At 42.4% G+C, this 19,971-nt stretch overlaps 1 protein-coding gene across 2 annotated transcripts; it reads left to right on the top strand.

The window, feature by feature from the left end:
* Positions 1-1,573: 1,573 nt before the first annotated feature.
* Positions 1,574-18,028, top strand: mnta (MAX network transcriptional repressor a). 2 transcript variants are annotated; one of them, XM_005915884.3, is made up of 6 exons: positions 1,744-2,658; positions 7,271-7,877; positions 8,228-8,269; positions 8,473-8,584; positions 14,169-14,361; positions 14,512-18,028. In XM_005915884.3, exons 1-6 carry the CDS (start codon positions 2,586-2,588, stop codon positions 15,285-15,287), a joined length of 1,803 nt encoding a protein of 600 aa, XP_005915946.1. In that variant the 5' UTR covers positions 1,744-2,585; the 3' UTR covers positions 15,288-18,028. The 2 variants fall into 2 exon arrangements, with proteins under 2 accessions (XP_005915947.1, XP_005915946.1); XM_005915885.3 differs by lacking the exon at positions 8,228-8,269 and having other exon boundaries at positions 1,574-2,658.
* The last annotated feature ends 1,943 nt before the right edge of the window (positions 18,029-19,971 follow it).

Here is a 19,971-nt window from a genome sequence, read left to right as displayed (position 1 = left end):
GCTTTACAAGTTAATTTTATTGAGCTGGAATCTTCAGGGAAATTACTCCGAACACTCCAACCAATGATTCATTTGGCCTTGCCAATAGCTGATATACTCATGGAATCACCCAACACTGCATATTGTGTTATAAATTGCAAAAATATTTGGAATAAATTTACATTTTTATACAGATTTTTTTCCCTTTCCCATTTTTACTGAATTGTCTTTAATTATGTAGTACCTGTAAATATCCACAAGAGGGCAGCGTCAGCTTGACCTGTGTGTTATGATCCGTTGTACTCGTTGATCTTTAATTGTTCCTTTGTTAGAGATTGTATTTTAGACTCACTGTCGCTCCAGTCTGGCACAACTGTTTTAAATAGACCCACAGCCCGTGTAATTCAGGAAGTTCCTGGAGCCCCTCGGTCTTTCCTGGAGAGCCTTTGGTATTATTACTCTGCTGTACCCGGCTGACTTCCTCAACAGCATCGAGTGAATAACAGGAAAACATTCCCAAAATATGCAGGGCCACGTATACGTATGTGCACATTTTCTGTTGTCATAAGCAGAAACGCGGTTCCTGCTCGTACGACGTGTCCTGCGGTCACGGCCGGACTTTGACTCCGGCGATGCATGAGTCATGTGATATCTGCTGAATAAAGGGCAACAACATTAGAAGCTGGCATTTTTGTTCTTTTGTTTTTGGTCCGCTGATACAACATCTTTAAAGATTTTTAATATGCTTAAAAAAACTTCCAGTAACTCTCTCACTGTTATTTATGTTGCTGTCATAAAGATGACGTTTCCTTTTTCTGCAAACCTTGAAGGCTTAGAAATCAGTCTGGATATTGGTGGTGTGCCTGGAGTTATTACCCTAATAAATCAAAAAGACCTGAAGTGACTAGCTAATCATTTCGAACACTAGTTATTTATAAGTCCAGCATTTAATTTGCTGCCTCCAGCCACTAAAATAGTTTAATTTATTGCTTTTTCTTTCCCTCTTTACTATAAAAAAGCCCATTTGGGTGGACAAAATCACCATAGAGTTAGAGGGAAGTGTATTGTCATTTAATCCTTATTCTGACATAATAGCAGTCAATGATGAAAGTGAAACTGAGCTGTGGCCTTACATTAAGCCAAAATGTGCTGTTTCGCTATGGTTTTATTGTTTAACAACTACAGATATGGCTTCAGTAATAACACTGATTAGTGCAGGGATGACAAGCTCTTTTTATAGCCATATCTTTAGTGGGACGGACCAGTGAAACTGCCCTTCAGTGTCAACTAGTTTAATCCTTGAGATATCCTAATTTAAAAAACCGAGTCAAGTTTCAACAGTATTTCTAAGTTTTTCCCGCATGATAAAGAAACCTTGCAACAAGAGTCTTTGGGCTTAAATTTTATGTGTAAACAAATGTGTAAAATTCTGGTAACATCACAAAAATGTCCAGTGAACCCACTATAAAAAACAACAAAACAACATATATTTCTATAGTGAAAAAAGCGGGAGGTTTTCTGCCACTTGATTATTTATCTACTACTTAATTACTTTAGTGTAGTATGAATCACCATGGGGAAGCTGTGAAACATGTAAATGCAGTAAAAAGTCCAAAATGTATGCCCTCCTTCATGACCAGTGGGCCAAACTTGAGTTGTTGGCAGTCTGATTGTGACCCCTGAGCCTTATGTTTGACAGGGGTTAAAGAGTGGAAGTAATCTTCAGATGTAGGAACCAATCATAGTATAGAAACACTTACACATGAACAGAAATGTAAAAGTAAAATAAGACATTATACAGACAGACAGGATTATATTATTTATGTACACAGAGGTGTTATGATGCAACTGTTGGAACTAGCACTTGCAGTTATTAGATGCAGGGCTCAGTCTACCCCGTGACTGCTTGTTTTTTTGCTTGGTTTTTACTTTTAAAGTGCCCGTACGCCTGATGCACGCTCGTAAACTCCCAGCATGTGACCCTGACGTGCCAAACAAAGCACGCTGACTGTTCTCCGCGCTGATTGGCTGGTGGACACAGCGCCAATAAGATGTAAATTTACCGCAGTCAAGCAAAGTGTCGACCTTTCGTTTACACAGAACAACTACGCGGTGACAACTTGTAGTCATCGGTTAGTCAAACATCAAGCCGCGAGAGGGCGGCACGTGAGACACTTAACAGAACAAGCCGCCGTTATAAGCGGCAACATTTTTGATAAATTTTCTGCGTGTGGCGGACGTGACTCGTGAAGAGAGCTCCACGAGACCGAAATCACCCGAACCCCGCTCCGTGTTTTCCCGTCGCTTCCCTCGTATGCACGCGGTGAGGGAGGGCGTTTGTCTGTGGGCGGTTACAAACGCTGCGTGATTCACAAACCTTATTTGTTCGTACTACTTTGAGCGCCATCTTGTTTGTAACTCTTCTACGTAAGTGGTAGAGTTTCTACTGAGGGGGGTATCGGATTACCCTCTTTTTTTTCTCCTTCCTCCCCCCTACCCCACCCTCAGCTTCAGACCGGGAACCTCTCCCTGTGGCAGGCTATACGCACAGGCGCGTCTGCTTTACAGCCTTTTCTCCGAAAAAAAGTATTTTCAAGCGGACAGAAATGAGCATCGAAACGCTTCTGGAAGCGGCCAAGTTTTTGGAATTTCAAGCCCAGCAACAACAGAAAGCACGTGGTAAGTTTGTCTTTTATTGGGGGAAAAAAGATAAAATAAATAAAAGCTCGCTCGTTTTTCACACTCTGACAGTCAGGAGTGGGAACCAGTCCACCCATTCAGTGAAAGGTTTAGTCTCCGAGGTAAGAGGAAACCCTGCCTGTGGCTCATTTACCAGCACAGTGTCTGAACTGATTCCGTTTGTCACGTATGCATTTAAAGACCGTTTCAGTCTTCCTAGTTTTACTTTCATTCCGGTTTTAGAGTGGCTGCTGTGGATCTGCTCTCTTCATGTCAAGATTGAGGTCAGGTCTCAGACAGGCAGACAGAGACGGGCTTCTGCTGCAGTGTCAGGGGTTACTGCATCGAAACCTGCTGCATAGACACTTAACGTGCTGCTCGGCCGCGTCACCGCGCGCCTTCCTGTATTTCTGAGTATCTGCACGCGCTGCTGCGGAACATTAAAAATAAAAACAAAACACGGTCCGATGAAGGGCGGTGGCGCGCGGAGTGCTAGGCTCGTTTTACATAATGACCTGACATCGTCCGCTGGGGATCAAGTGACTCTGGCATTCAGGTTCCCCCTCCTCTTCCCTCCCACCCCAGCAGTCTGCGCCCCTCAGTCCCTCCGCGCGCCTTCCGGATATCAGGTGTTGTAGTGACTCTGCGTACCTGTGTGTTTCGGTGTTACTGTCGATTCTTAATACATAAAAAAGCAAAATCACAAACTCCCCTGGCTCTCCAGACTCTCGTGGAGGGCTTTGAGCGCAGTCGATGACGTGAACAACAAACCACGCCCCTGTAGTTTAAAAAGCATAGATGGTTACGCCCCTTCCACCACGTGCGTGCCGGGCAACCCCTCCCAAAGATCGTTTATAAAGCAGATGGCTCACTCCGGTATTCCATCCGTGTAAACTACATCCGGAGAGAATTAACAAGCGTTACGTTTTTATATTTACAACTTCATTTAGCTCTGGAGTCAACAAACTTAATGTGAGATTACTATTCAGGTTTCTTGTGATGTCATGCTGCACATCGCTTAATGACTGAATTATGCGTCAGTGAGAAATCTACTGCATAACTTACTACGTAACCAGAAACTCCTCTAAACCCTACGCCGTAACCTGACGTGCACTTCCTGAGAAATGTGACGACATATAGGGTCAACGCACCCTGCAACAACTCAAGTGGCGTGGGAGGTTGGGATGTAGGGTCGAACAGTGTTACGTTGTTACGACGTAAATTTCCTGCAGTAGTCTAAATCACGTGTAACTGTCCATCGTATTGGATGTGATATAACCACTGGTTGCTAAGGCAAGCCATATATTCCCTGACAGGTTGGCAGTGGCTAAAGGAGGCTCAGTTCCAAAGGTGGTGAAAACCTAGTAGAAATTGCTTCAGGTGCAGGAAATCACTTGGAATCACTGACCAGTTCGTGACCCTTTGTGACTGGGGCTCTTTTAAAAAATAATTTTCCTCTGGACCAGTGGTTGACAGATGGTCACACTGGTCTCTAGCCTTATGTGTCTGTGGCCTTATTTACTTGACTGTCACCATGATTGTCACACATCCAAATGGCAGACGAGTTAATGTCACATGTCTGCAACTCTTTACATGCAGTTACACTCCAATAAATCAATGTATGTTGCATGGATCGCTATAGCTGTCAACATATTGTGTTTGCACTGCATATTAAAAGGAAACAAACCTATCAGAGTTGTTTACGTTTGCATAGCTGTGAGGTGTAGTTACAGTTTGGGGAAGGTGCAGGTTGAGCTACCTCAGACAGCCCTAACGCTAACATCAGACCTGCTGAAAAAGTGCATTACACTTCCTGCGCCGTTTAAACTTGGCTGCCAACAGATCAGCCCTTTGGTTGAATGCTGATTTTTACATATTCTGTAGCTCTTTACATATTCGTGAATGAAAAGTAGCCTTTTGGCTAATTCTGGCATATTTACATTGATATGTTCATGAATAGTTAAATTCATCATTACGGAGAGAGTCCACGCAGGCTCGGAGTGAGAGGTCCTGTTTTTTTTCCTGTCTCAGCTGCTCCTGCCTGGTGCATTCTAAGCAGGCGCCTTCTCCTCCTCCTCCCTCTCTGCTACTGTAGAGCAGGTCACTGTGTGCAGGAAACTAGGCCAGTGTTCCTCTATGTACTGCTGCAGTTATATAATGCATATAGAAAACCTGCTTGTTTTTTATAAGTGTTTCATGGGTTTTCTTTCAGAAAAGACCCCTCTGTGTTTATGTCAACAAAACAACATTAAATTGTCAGAACTCATAACTGTGCATGCAACAGCTTATGAAAGCTGTCCACTGCAACTGGAACATCTTGTTCTTTCGTATGTTTTTACCGCTGAAGAAAAGACTTTTCAGTGTAACAGGACATGTTCATACACTGGAAAAAAATACACTGAAATGCTTAAAGTAACACTGTTAAAATTTCTCTAGAGCTTTTTAGAGCTGGATAGAATATCTCCTTCCTCCATCACATTTTTTTTTTTTTACAGTCACAGTCATTGATAAAGTGACATTAGTGTTTTAAAATGTAAAATCATAACACTATGTGCTGCTTTTTCGTAGATCTAAATAGACTACCAGATCTGTGAAAGATCTGTTTTAAAGCGGGGCTATAATGTTCTGAACTTTGAACCCTCAAAATGTGAGCATGTATATTTTAAACTGATTATACATGCATAACAAGTAGTATCTGTCACATTATTATTTATTTATTTTATTTTAAACAAACAAAAGTTGAAGTTAATTTAAAGACTGACCGATAAAAGGTTGTGATTTTGAGAAATATTAGAGAAACCTGCTCTTAATCCTAACTGATTAAACAAGCTGACCTCATACGTCATGCTCTGGTGCCAGGCGGTTAGATCCATTAATTCCTGCTTTTATCAATGTTGGTGTTTTAGAGATGTGTTCATTCAGCTTCATATAGTCTTTGATATTAACAGGTGAGAATATTCCTAGTATTTTGTACACCCTATTTGAAGGCGAGCTTACATTATGATGCAACAAACTACATTATCTAAACCCGGATTATTTTTTTTGTCGCTTCATACAATCTTATTGTGCGTAGCTATGTAGAATTTTACATACAATGTAGCTCTTGTATGTAAATGTATAATAAAAACAGACTGTAAACTTGTAAATCATTGAAACCCCCCTTTTGTGTATTTAAAAGGTACAAAGACAACATTTCATATTTTGAAACTTAAGAAATGTTACTGTTTTTTTTTTTTTTGTCTTTAGTGGGAAGGTTTCAGTGACTTTTTTGGATGTTGTGTATCTAATAAACATTTGTTATTTTATTTTTTAGAGTGACTTAGCACCTAATTTCTTGGAGACAGCTGTGTTGTTGTCGCTCACTGTCGTCATCATTTATGTGAACTTGTTTTCAGTGGTTTGGGGTGAAGTCTGTGGTGCCGCTGTAGCTTCAGCTCTGCAGTGAACGGATGAGTGTGTACTGCTGCAGCGTCCTGATCGCATTTATAACGATGTTGATGACAGCTACTTGTATCTGACATTTTCTAACTGTGAACATGAGCTGCCATAGCAACTAGAGTCCCTTTCCACAGCATCTATACAGTGTGGAGGGGGTGTGCTTTAGATGACTGGACAGCCCCATAAGACGCATTTAGACTGACTCATGTTTTACAAAAATACTGAAGCTGATCACTTTTCAGTTAGATTTATCTGTATGAATCTTTCACATGGCTGTAATCACAGTTTATTTAATAGTAATCAAAACGTGCAATCATTTTAAAGCTGGCTCAATGAGATCTGCAGTGTATTAACTGTTATAAACATGCCTTTACAGATAAACCTAACCTGGACATGCGTCTTGGTAGTAAAGAGACCCTCGGGCTTTGTTAGTACTACTTTCACTCACTTCCCCAGCACAACTCAGTCAGTGGACTGTGACCAGGATTACATTACAGCGAGATGTACCTCCATTAAAGCAACAAGCTTCTTTTGTGAAGACATGCTCAAAGCTAGGCAAAATTTTTGTGGATGTGAAAATGCATGTACAGATAAAACACAAAGTAGGAACAGCAAGAGAGAAGAGCCTGAAAGCTCAGACTTTCATTTCTGCTTGTTGTAATTACATAACAACAAAGATTCTCCTGTAGAGCCACTTTGACTTACAACTGGATGTTTCAATAATATTAACAATAATACTTCATCACTTTACGTGTAACAGGCGTCACAGTTATGGAATATGTTTGTGCTCTTTCTGTTGTGGCACAGATGAAATGAAACCTGCTGCTGTCATGGTTTTACACAAGTTTTAGGTTTAGTTAAAAAAAACATCTGTTGGTGTCATGTGCAAATATACCTGCAGCTTTGAGTGTCAAACACTTCTTGTTTCGCTGATTTACTATAATTAAGATGAGCAGGACTAATGTCACTGAGCTGGTACAGCATAACATGCCAAACAAGGCCTTCTACCAGACCTTTCTAGAAATGACCCTGGCTTATTTCCTTTCACATACTCCCAAAATCTATCAGTACTGTTAGTGCTAACAGATTTAGAAAGCTCAAAGGGTTGTTGCTGCATTTTTGTGTATGTGTATAGATGGGATTGGTTGTATTAACGGCTGTGTTTTTCCCACAGAGGATGAAAAGGAGAAGCTGCGTCTGCAGCACCTGAAAGAGCAGAGCCACCCTAATGTGAACTCCACAATCCACATCAACAATGTTTCTAAAGCAGAGGAGCGCCACATGGAGTCCCGTCCCCCACCCATACCATCAGCTCTGTCCCCTCCCTCTGTCCCCATTACAGTCATCCCGATACCTGTGGTCACCCCCAACCTTACAGGCTCACCTACTCTACCTGTTACCACGCTCTCCCCTCCTGCTGCTCCTCCACTGGCCTCCCCAAAGACAGACTCTCATCCCCCTCTGGAGCAAAGTGCAGCAGCTCTACTCTGGTCTCCACAGCCCAAACCTGACACCCAAACCATGGTGACTGCCAACCACAAGCAGCCGATACAAAACCACCACCTTCAGCCGCAGCTCGTCACCCAAACCAACAACACTAAACTACACCAGCAGCTGGTTCAGCGCTATCCGGGTACCATCGTCTCGCCCATACAGCAGCAAGCCTTACTGCCCCATTCAGGCCCCTTGCTTCAGCAGGCCCCTCTGCACAATGGCCCCGTCAGCCGGGGAAGTCCTCCTGATGACAGTCGCCACCTAGACAGCAAGAAGAGGCCTGGAGGGTAAGTCTGACCTTTTAACTCAGTATTGTTTTACTGAGGATCAATTTAAATCAGTCCTTAAAATGCAGAAAAAATAATAACTAGGAGTCCAGATTACAGACGTACTGAAACGGTGTCATCAGTAATCTTCTGTGGTCCACTCAGATAATTATAAGATTAGATTCCACTTTGCACGGTTGCTATTACGATAATTTGGATGAGATGATAAATTCACTCACTTACTGTCATTGATCTGTCTGCTCCCAAAACTAAGAAACAGGTTCTTTGATTCATTTTTTGGGGGGTTAATTTTTTTATTATTTCAATTTTGTTGCCCTTTTAAACATCACCATTTTACTGTGCTCTTGCAGGGCTGGTACAAGAGAGGTGCATAACAAACTTGAGAAAAACAGGTAGGGTCACCCCTTTCCCCAAAAGCATTTGCCAATAGATTCTTTTTTTTTCCCTGAAAACTTTACTTATTGGTAGCGCTTCAATTTTGAAATGTGCTTCATATTTTAATCAGAGGACTCCCAAATAGAGATGTTGTTATATTAAAGTGAGCTTTACCACATGCGCTGTCTAAAGTACCTTCTATTTGTCTTGGGTCTGTCAGACGAGCACACCTGAAGGAGTGCTTCGAGACGCTGAAAAAGAACATCCCGAACATTGATGAGAAGAAAACCTCCAACCTGAGTGTCTTAAGAAGTGCACTGAGATACATTCAGGTGAGCTTGTGATGTCTCCAAAGTTCAAAGTTTTATTACCTTCAAATTCCACGTTGGCGTATCTGGTATTGGTAATCATTAGTATCCGATTGGTGTTGGTAGATTTTAAAATCTTCTTGAATTTCATTAGTTAGATTTTCATTGGCTGTTTTGTTACTCAATGTTAATATTTATTTTACCCTTTTCTGTACAGTGTGTTGTGACCACCTGTCTGTGAAAAGCACTTATTAAATAAACTCTCTTATTATATTGTTTTAACAGCTAGATAAATACAACCACAAACCAAAAAAATTAAATCACAATTACAGAAATTACAGATTTAAAAACCAGCAATCGAAGCGCCACCAGTAACAAGTGGCCTGAACCTCCTATCACCTGTTTTTGTTTAGCAATGTTTCACTGGAATGCACAAAACATCCACAAAGGCGATGCCTTGTACTTTATTCCCCATGAATGCAACTCGTATAGGGAGGCTGTAACACGTCACTGATGATTGCTCGCTCTTTCCTCACTGCTAACAAAGCTGTTACACTGTGGTGTTATTGACCCCCAGTCTTACTGGATACATTTACAATCTTACTGCATTTAAGATCCTTCGTTGCAGAGAAAAACATCAGACAGCAGCAAGTTTAAACACAGTGATGTATTTAGATCCTTCCTGAGTCTCTAAGACTTCCTCATTTATACCTTTTTTTCTTAAGTGTGCGAGTGTTTCAATGAGTGACTCGCCATTTCTATGAGTCAAGCTCTCCCGGTTAGAGTATGCTGGTTGTAAACAGCTGGCGCAAAGGTCTGCCACTGGTCTAGTGTAACTTTCAGACTGACTGTGCTGCTGAGTGTGTCCGTTTTTATTGTAGGTCATTTTTCTAATACACTAATCCAGGAGGCGATAAAACAATATTTCTGTTGCGTTGCTTTTATAGATTTGCGTTTTACAATTACAGTTGTGTGTTTGAGTGTGCCCAAATGTGGTTAGCGGTTTGCTGTTTAATTTGCATAATAATAAAACACTTACACGGTTTTAGACATTTGGTTGTCATGCGTTGTTGTTTATGAGCCTGCAGTTGTTCATTAACCGACCGTGGTGCAGGTTTACTGATGTGTACACCGAGGAGGACGGCATGCTGCTGCTTGACTGAGATGCAGCAGGCTGGTTATTCCTCTGTGCGCGTGGATGCTGAGGGAAACTAGGACAGCGTGGGTGCACAGCTCGTCACCCAGTCTCCCTCCCTGTGCCCCTCTCTGTGATTAAGCAACATGCTGTGCGTGTTGTGTTCGACAGGCTTGTGCGTCTTTTCCTCCAATCAGCAGCTAAGCTGGACATGCTTGACACAAACAGAGCAAGGGAAACTTACATAATTGATGATGCTTATATGTGGAAGTGAAGAGTATAATAAAGAGTAGTACGAAGCAGTTAACCCAGTACTGGAATAGTGTTACAGGCCACAACAGTGTGTCGTGCCTCTTTGTCACGAGGGTCTTTTTCATTGGCCAGGCTGGTGGTGTTTTGTTTTGGAGGGGTGGAGTAAAAGATGTGAGTGCTGGGTGATAGGATGCCTAAAAAAAACACACAAAAAAAAAGGCAGAACACGTGCGAGCACTGGCATCTTGACATGGGAGGTACAGACGCGTGTCCTGCCTGCATGCACCTCATTCCCGAAACTCTGCACACTCCTCCCTCCCCGTCCCTGTCCTTGTCCTCCTCTGGGCTGGCAGCAATGAAGCAGCCTGCACAGAAAAACACTGAGCTTAGAGGTCTGAATAAGAGGCTTTCAGCTCAGCACTCTGCCGCTTTTATTTTTACATCTTATTGTAAGTTTGTAAATGAGCAAAGTTTCTATGAAAATAAGTGGTAACTGGAACAGTTTTAGTGGTTTTCCAGTGAAAGGCGCAAACTTGGCTAACAGCTACATAGGTCAACTTCCACTTCCTTATTACATTTCAAATGAAGATGACTCAACATCTGTGACCAGAAAATCTTACATGTGAACCAATTGTTTTCCTTTTTAATGATAGCAGTCGCGCTAATAGAGCTGTAAGAGGGTTTTTTGCTTTACTTTAGAGACAACATGTAGCAGGCTTTCCTCTGAGCCCGTAGTGGTGTCGCGAAAGCCGAGGCTGTAAAATAAGCCCTGATGCATTAGCGCTCCTCCTCTCCACTCCCCCTCCTTCCCTCCAGCCTGCCTCTCTGAGCTTTTAAGGCCACATGAGCAGCAAGCACATGGCTAGCCTGAGCCGCGTGACGTCACCCCCCCTGTGCTGGGCCCCCACCCAGCACTGCAACATGCAGGACTTGCTGTACCACCAGGCTTAGCCGCCCGCAGCAGGGAGGGAGCATGGAGCAGTAAACATAAGGCTCAGCTTACTCCACACGCGCTTCACTTCCTCATGAAAGCTGACTGAACTTGTTCCTCCACTGCTTGTCCGCAAATGCCAGCATGAAAAGTGCTGTACTCTCTGCTAGATGAAGATAAGCTAAAAATTTATTTATCTTTTGATATTTTTAGCATAGTCACTGTGGACTTCATGGCATATTTCCTTTGAAAGGTTGCCTGACAAGATAACTGTACTAGTTCTTTTGACATTTTCATTTTTGTTCATCCTTAACATTAAAAAAAGCTGGCCTCCTTCAGCTTTCTGACGACTCGGCTCTTAACCGCAATGAGGCAAATAGGCCAGCTATGACCAACACAAGCTTACACACAAAGGATTGGTGTGCAAAAGTAGGCATTTTATTTCCACAGACAGACTTTTTATTGTTAAAGTCGGGCACCACGTGAAACCCTCTGCTCCAGCTTGAAGGCAGACTAAGACAAGGGTTTATGGTTACCACAGTGTCATAAGACCTGTGTGCAGGAACCCGATCAGTGGAGCAGCATGTCTGCAACGTGGCCTCCTGTGCTCCTGGCCCTTTAAGACAACCCAGCCTTGTGCTGTCTGTTCACGGCTGCTGCAAAAGTGAGTCAGTGAGTACAGCTTGTATTGCTCTCTTTCAATCCCCTGTTATCTGTGGCCCTCCCTCTCCCTTTTTCTGCAGGGCCATGTGCTCGGCCCTCGCATTGCTTGTGACAATAATGCTTCAGCAGTGTTTACCTCCCATGCGCACGCACACACATGCACGCACACACAGTTCTGTGGTAAGAACTCTTCCCTGGAAAAAAGAAGGAGGTCTGAATGCAGTCATGTGCAAAGAATCCAAGCATACCTGGCACATTGTGTCCTACCAATCTGGTGACATGTTTAACATGGTGATGAAGTCACGTGGGGCCCATCTGCTGCTGGCTTGTTTATCAGGTGTATGCGGTTAATCTCAGGCTAGCTGTGTCTAAAAAGGCGAATGTGGCGTTGGCTCTCAGCAGTTCAGTGGGTCTCTGTGTCTGTGGAGCATTTCTCCACTCTCTCATTCTCTCTTTATGAGTCATCACTTAAAGCTGTAAGCTTGTAGCGCTACTCGCGTAAGGCTGTCAGCTACATGAGGGTAAAAGAGAAGGCGGCCAGACCTTTTTGGACATCACGTTAAATTTTCCTCACCAGAGTAGGTTTTGACAGAAATGTTTACACACTAAGAGGCTGTTAGAAACCTAAATCGCACCTCTTGCACATGAAGGTGTGTGCCATCTTTTAGGATTTCAGAGAAAACGTTGACATTTTTTCAGGAGTTTCCCTGACAACCAGAGATGGGGGGCATTTTAGCACATCTTGTGTAGAGACGAAGGATGTTTTTAATCCGTACGGAGAGGCGGTGCTCTTTATGGCTGGTTACAAGTTGCACATCTGTGTCCAGATGTTTAACAGTGCATGCTAAGGAGCACCTTACTCAGTGAACAGTAGTGTACATGTCTGTCCTGCTATTTAAAATCTGCATGTCCAAACTATATCTCCATTAATCAATAATATTAAAATACAAAGTTGGGATCCCTGTCTTTGTGAATGAGATGGTGCAATACCTGAATTCTTGGAGTTTTCATTAAAATAAGAGGTGTAGTTGTGATTCACATTAAGAGTTGTTCCATGTAACAATTATTTTAAAACAGAACTAGGCTACTAACCCTGATCCTAGATAACTTTAGGTCTATTTGGGAGCAAGGACACAGATTTTCCAACTGTAAAAAAAACCTGCTCTGGTCACAATACAAGCAGTTTAACTTAAAGATAAGAAACAGCTTGTTTATGTGGATTTGAGCTAAACTGAAATATGAACGGGACTTCTTCTGAGCTTCTATTTGTGTTTAAGTTACTGAGAAGCAGCCAAAGCACAGACCACTTGGCCCATGCATGTCTAATCCTGGATCAGGATTTGAGACAGGTGCTGAATCACACAAGGCCCGCCTTTTGTCCCCTTTTGCTATTTATGTACATGTGCATTGTGCTGTAGGCGCACACGCTCATAATGCACATGCAGGAATGCACTTAAACAGAAGTAGGCCAGAAGCCACCTACACACGACTTAAATCATACATATGATGACTTGCACATTTACTGTATCGCCACACTGTACACGGTAGGATGAACACTAACAGGAAGTCCACCCTTTATGATAGCAAGTCATCAGGTTGCTGGTAAAGGGTTTCAGACTGTGTCATTTCCCTGAGCCTCTCCCACAGAGAGCGTGCTGAATACTTTGACCAGGGTGCATGTGACATGCAATAAATTATATATAATTAAAGACTTCTGAAGTACTTTAAAACGGGAATACTTAAAAACAAGTCTGCTGATCACGTACCGGTTGCCATAATTTCACTTTTCCTCCTGATGTTGCACGCTAAACATAAAAACCATAAAACCAGTCACTGTCAATAGTAAAATTCATGTATTCACATTTTATAAATGTGTATTTATAAACGCAGACACAAATGCTAAATACCAAAAGTATAAGAACATAATGCAGGACGGCCCGTTTCTGAGTAATATGCTTCATTGCTAGTTGGAACCTTTGATGAATTGCTTTAAACTATGTTTTAAATGTTGTTGCTGGAAAATGTGGCTTTCATTGTAACAAATTTATATTTTTTTCTGATAGAAGTAATCAGTTATAATGTATAACAGTTTTCTTTCATTAATCTCTTCTTCTTATTATTTTGAATTTGGAAAATTGGCTATTAAATAAACCATTTCTCCACTTTATTAGAGAAGTACGAGTTCAAATAGACCCAGTAGAGTCAAAGTTCATTCCACTGGTGCACTTTGACGTTTTCCTCAAATAAGTAGTGCTGCAGATTTTCTCTCCTCCACCCTCTGTGCACACGAGTGATATCTAATTTCATATCAACATCTTTGACAAAATCAGAAACGGGTCATTTTAACTCCTCGCTAATTTTAGAGGTTGAAGTGGTGAAATCTGTTAAATACTATTAAGACTAATATAAAATCAATGTGAATCTTTACAGTATTGCTTCAAGCATGACCTTGGACTTGAGTAAAAACCTCTCTGACAGCTTCACAAAGAAAATTCCTGTGGTTCTCTTCTATTGGATGAATTTATTACACAGTAAATATGACCTTAACGTTTACCCTGCGGACTTTTTCCTGTGTAATTCATAAACCAGTTCTGAGTTTTACCATTGTTTTCTTTTCCTCCTTGCAGACATTAAAGCGCAAAGAGAAGGAGTATGAGCACGACATGGAGCGTCTGGCCAGAGAAAAGATCGCTACCCAACAGCGACTAGCAGAGCTGAAGAATGATCTTAGCCAGTGGATGGATGTGATCGAGATCGACCGCATCCTCCGACAGACAGTGCAGCCGGAGGAGGACCAAGCTTCAACCTCCACAGCCTCGGGTAGGCAGACGGGAGGGATTGGTGGGGATTTATGTTCACTCTCAACTGCATGTCTGTAAATCTCCCTAATACACAACCAAACACTGTTTCAGATTAAGTCATGTAATTATATATGTAATTAATGAATTCCATAATTTGTTGGTGTTGCAGAAGGTGAAGACATCATGGATGACGATCTGGACGAAGAGCCTGCACCAAGAGCACCCACTGCCTTACCCACCGTGCCTCAAATCATGAAACCTGAGCTGCGCACAACTGCAACACCTACTCAAGTCCTAACTGTGATGCCCACCACCACTACCTCCTTCACCACCCCACACAACCAGCGCAAAGCCCCTCAGCACCAGCCTCAGTCGCTACCAGTGACCCCTCCACAGCCACTGTCTAAACCTGCAGCTCCACCAACGCTCACTGCCACTACATCCAGCACACCTTGTCAGCTGTCAAATCCCACCCAGACACAGATGGTGACCACACCCAGTCTGCACCCCACAGTTATTGCTCATGCACCAGTGTCCCACCCTTCGGTCATCCAAGTGATCCCAAGTCAGAGCTCCAAAAACATCGCCCAGCTGGGTCCCTCCACCACCACCAGCTCTGTGCAGTTAGCCCCCGGCCACCAGCCCATCAGCCACATAACCGTGCACCCAGTGGCTCACCTGAGCCAGCATTTACCCACTCTCTACTCTCAGCCGGTGGCTGTCACACAGCCGGCCGTGGTCGGTCACATCACTCAAACAATAAACCATGCTCATGTGAACGGCAGTGCGCCTGCACAGCCAGCTGCCACCATTGTTGGTAAGCAGACAGCAGTGAGCACCCAAATGATGGCTCACCACCCGCAGCTAGTGGGTCAGACGGTGCTCAACCCTGTGACCATGGTAACCATGCCCTCCTTTCCCATCAGCACTCTGAAGCTGGCCTGAACACTGCCAACAGGACCACTGAGCTCCAGACTGTGATCCCCATGACAGGGGTAACGTGATGGAGGGATGTTATTCCCCCATGTTAACAAAGTGACCAAAAACAAGTCCCTGTTCTTAACCTTCCACCTTCTTGTGTGTTGGTTAGTGTTGTGGGAGCACTCAATGGGCCACCTCCCTGCTGTGAACCACGGGCTTCATACCAGGCCATTGACAAGCCAACCGTGTGTGCAGGAGAGCTGCTGGAGACCCTTCTGCTCTGTTTAATTCTCACTTAAAAGCATTAAAGTGGACACAAAGCTGGGAACAATCCTAAAACTCCTTCTAGACCAGACTACCACATCTTCTAAGATATAAAAGGCTGCATGTGACTGACGGTCATAATGTCGTGTTTGTGTTGTACACAGTGGGCTGATGTGCAGTTTTTGACCTTCACCTGCCTTCCTTTGTTGTTTTAAAGTGAGGCAGTGCGTGTTTTCACAGAAGCTAGAAAGAAACGGCCTCACATGGGAAAATGTCGATCTGCTATTATAGAGTCCAGACAGTGTAGGAGCAGAGTGCTGGCCCGCCAAACCCAGCGCAGGGAGAATGTGGTTCACAGGAGCCCCTCCTCCTCAGCAGCAGCACATGCTGTAAGGTTGGAGCCAAATCATGGACTGCACTTAGCCGCCTGAGCAGGAGCTGCAGTCCTCGGTGATGGTGCACACAGCAACAGCTCCCCCTGGTGGCTGTTTGTGTTCATAGTCAAACTACCACCTCTGCAACAATGACACAATTCTTCCAGTGAAGAAAAATGATATCACCACATCAGAGTGGCTGAAAAAATATATATATACAGCTTTGTCAGTTCTAGGCCTAGCCAGGGTGTCTCAGGAGCTTGTCTCTGCCTTTAGCGAGTAATGTTCTGTTGACAGATTGCAGCCAAGATGACAATCAGCACCTTGAATTTTAAGGCTCAAGTGCTCAATCAGAAAAGGGCGGATTTCTCATTTCTGCCTCAAGTGAATGAGTTTAAGTATCTCAGGGTCTTGTTCACAAGTGACAGACTTCTGGTCCAGGCACCGCACCAATCAGTGGTCTGCTGTGGCAAAGAGACAGCTGAGCGCTAAGGCAAAGCTATTCATTTACTGGTTGATCCACTGTCCTACCCACAAACTGTGGTTAGCAACTGAAAGAAATATGAGATCACTGATACAGGTGGCATAAATGGGCTTCTTTCTAGGCTGTCTTGCTTAGCCTAGACAAGATGAGGAACTCATCATTCAAGAGGAGCTGAGTCAGATGAGGTGGTTTGGGCATCTGAGTAGGATGCCTCTAAGGTGAACGGTTTCAGGCATGCACAACCAAGAAGACACCCGATGGCAAATCCAGGACATGATATCTCTCAGCTTGCATGGGAAAGCCTTGTTGTCTCCCACACTAGAGGAGTGAGGTCTGGATAGCTCTGCTTAAAGTGCTACCTGTGTCCAGATAAGCAGAAGATTGGGTGGATGGCTGGATTTAGTTTTTAGTGTTTAAAGGACAATCAAATTGTTACTTATTTCTAGTATCTGTCCTTCAAACATACTGGTGATTGTACACTGAGCACAAATACAAGTTAGTGTTTTAGGATAAAACAGTTTGTGTCACAGCTGCTAATGTATTTTAAATATTTTTCATTTTGCAGAGTAGGATTTGTATCTACATCTATATGACCCCCAACCCCAGCAGAGGCGAGTTTATATGCGCTGTGAGACTTAAATACCATGAGGTAAAGGATGTGAATCTGAATACAGAAAGGTCCATAAAATATAGTGAAGTGTGTCTATGCTGTCTTGTAGTGCATATGGTAGTAGGGTGTGTGTTTGCATGCCATTAATGCATGCCATGACTGTACTAATGTAGTGATCACTATGAAAGCAAGGACCTATAGCAGTGCTCTCCGATGAGCTTATGAACTTCATTACGTTACTATAGGCGTGTGAAGGATTTCTGACACATTTAAGAATCTGTCATCCATAAAACTGGGGACAAGTATCTGTACAAAGCAACAACAACAGATGACTTTAATGTGTTTATTCGAGGCACTCTCTTTCCAAAGCTGGCACTGTGAACATTTAAAAAGTAGTCTCAATGAACAGCCAACCTGCAGTTTAACGCACTGTGCTCTCTGAATTTAATCTGAATGTACTGATCTGTGAAAACATTTGGAGTGTCGAAACAGGAGTCGAGCCCTTTTTAGAAATGCAGTTACTTTATTAAAGTCTATGTAAAGTGTAACATTACAAACCTGATTTTGTATTTTAAGATTTACTGTCGCTTGTGTCATCACCCCTCGTTTGTTAATTTTATCAAATAGCTTATTTTCTGGGACCATGTACAGTGCTGTATGTGAAGGGGCGATCACTACATTCAATCACATTTGGCCACTTGTTTAAATTATTCACCCCTTCCATGTTTTTGTATTTTTGCTCTGATGCAATACGTTGTTTCCTTGCCATCTCTTAGATTTCACACAAACATCTGGGATAAATGGCATTTTGAAATAGTTTTGCAGAAAAACAAAATGCATAAACGTTACCAGATACAGATGCTTGAAGAAGCAAAAATATACCTGTGTTTTCCCTATGGAGAAAGTTTACATTGTATATAGCCTGTAAATGTTGGGCTTCATTTAGATCTATCTGTATTAAGGTAAAAGCTTGGGAAAATATGTAAAAGTTGAAATTTATAAAAAAGATACTTAATAAATTGTATTATGTTTACAAAGGTCTGAAGTGGCTTCTTTAAACAAAGTGTAGAGAAACAAAGATGGTTTTCTATTCAGAGCGCAGTCAAACATTAAACACTGCCTTATCCTCATCCAGTGATGGATACACTGAGGTCATCAGGACTTGTTGACATGCCAGACTGGATGAGCTAAGAACTGAGCCGCTGACTTTCCAGTTGGAGCGACTTTGCCTGCTGAGCCACATTGACTCAGAGAAATAAAGTGGAAAGTTATACTGATATTTGAACGCAGAATTTTTTTCTAATTATTATTAGTTATTTAGCATTAACACTTCTTTAAGTGTTGTTTTGTTCATGCAGTGGTTTGAAACACCAAAGACGATCAGATTAGAGAAATTGCTCTGGTACTTTTACTCCAGAAATATCAGGTTAGGCTAATACTGAAAACAGTAGATAAACTGCAGATATAACGTGGACAAAGAGATCAAGTTACCTCTGTATAATGTGATGCCACTTAGTAGCACACGCTAGCTACATTTTTAACACCTTTTCAAAACCTCTAAAATAAAAGCTGAACATAAGCATTCAAGAGGAGCGGAGTCAGATGAGGTGGTTTCGGCATCTGAGTAGTCCTTTTATACAAGCCTCCTGTAGGAGTTTCATCATTCCAGGATAACTAGATAACAAAGGCTAGTCTAGTCAGGATGTTATGTCACAATTCCCGCAAAAGCCAGGTTAGTTGTAATTAAAAACCTGTTTAATATTTAGTCATCATAGCAACTAGACATACAAGTTATACCTATGATTAAAGTTATCTGTATATCTGTTTAGTCAGCTTAAAAGTCAAATAATTTTAATGTTTCAAAACTATTTTCTGATACCTTCAAATTAACGTTTCTACAAGTGGAGGTTGACACAAAAACCTTAACAATGAAAGAGCTTGCCAAAGACAGACAATGCAATTACTAAAAATTACACTTGCTTGACACTTCACACAGTTGTTGGTGTCAGACAGGCTGCTCTGAGTATTTCAGAAAAAGCTGATGTACTGGGATCTTCCCCACACACCCATGTCTACAGTTTACAGAAAGAAAATATCTTCTGTGTGTGTTGTTAATGCTAGAGGTTAGAAAAGAAAGGCCACACTGCAACAGTAACTGCATACCTTGGTTGTAACAACTAGGGTATGCAGAAGAGCAACTCCAAATACCATGGAAGCAGATGGCTTACAACAGCAGAAGGCCACTCTTGCCAGCTATATGATAATTTGCACACTCGCCAAAATTAGACGATAAAAGATTGGAAAAATGTCACCTGACCCGAGTCTTGATCTCCACTGCAACAGCCAGACGGAAGTGTCATAAATGGCATAAAATCTTCCTGCCTTGTATTGGTGCCTTATGCTGGTGTAATGGTCAGAGTAATTTTCTTGGTCCACTCTGGGCCCCACAGTACGTTTAAAGCATACCTGAATATTGTTGCTGGCTATGTCGATCCTTGTATGACCACAGTAGAACAATCTTCTAATGGCTGCTTCCAGAAGGATAACACACCACGTCACAAAGTTAAAATCATCTCAAAACATGAACGTGACACCAAGTTCACGGTTCTCAGACGACCTCCACAGTTACCAGATCTCAATCCGGTAGAGTGCCTTTTTTGATTTGTCAGCTTCACACAAATTTGCAGCAACTGTGTGACGCCATCATATCAACGTGGACCAAAATTGCAGAGGAACACTTCTAACACCTTCTTGGATCCATGAAGCAATAAGACAGCTCTGAAGACAAAAGTAGGTCCACGGTACTAGAAAGGTGTACCTAATGAAGTGGCCAGTGATTCCATCTTTCACACTAGCAACAAATTTAATTGAGATATCATTAAATTCAATTAAACAAGTTATTTAAAAAAACTGAAAACAATTTACCGAGGTAAAGTGACTGGTAATACAGGGTGGGCCATTTATATGGATACACCG

The sequence above is a fragment of the Haplochromis burtoni genome, unplaced genomic scaffold, assembly GCF_018398535.1.
Source record: "Haplochromis burtoni strain Fernald_Lab_line unplaced genomic scaffold, NCSU_Asbu1 Contig_15, whole genome shotgun sequence".
NCBI lineage: Eukaryota > Metazoa > Chordata > Actinopteri > Cichliformes > Cichlidae > Haplochromis > Haplochromis burtoni.
The sequence above is the reverse complement of the archived record's forward strand: the minus strand, read 5'-3'. Positions and strand labels throughout refer to the sequence as shown.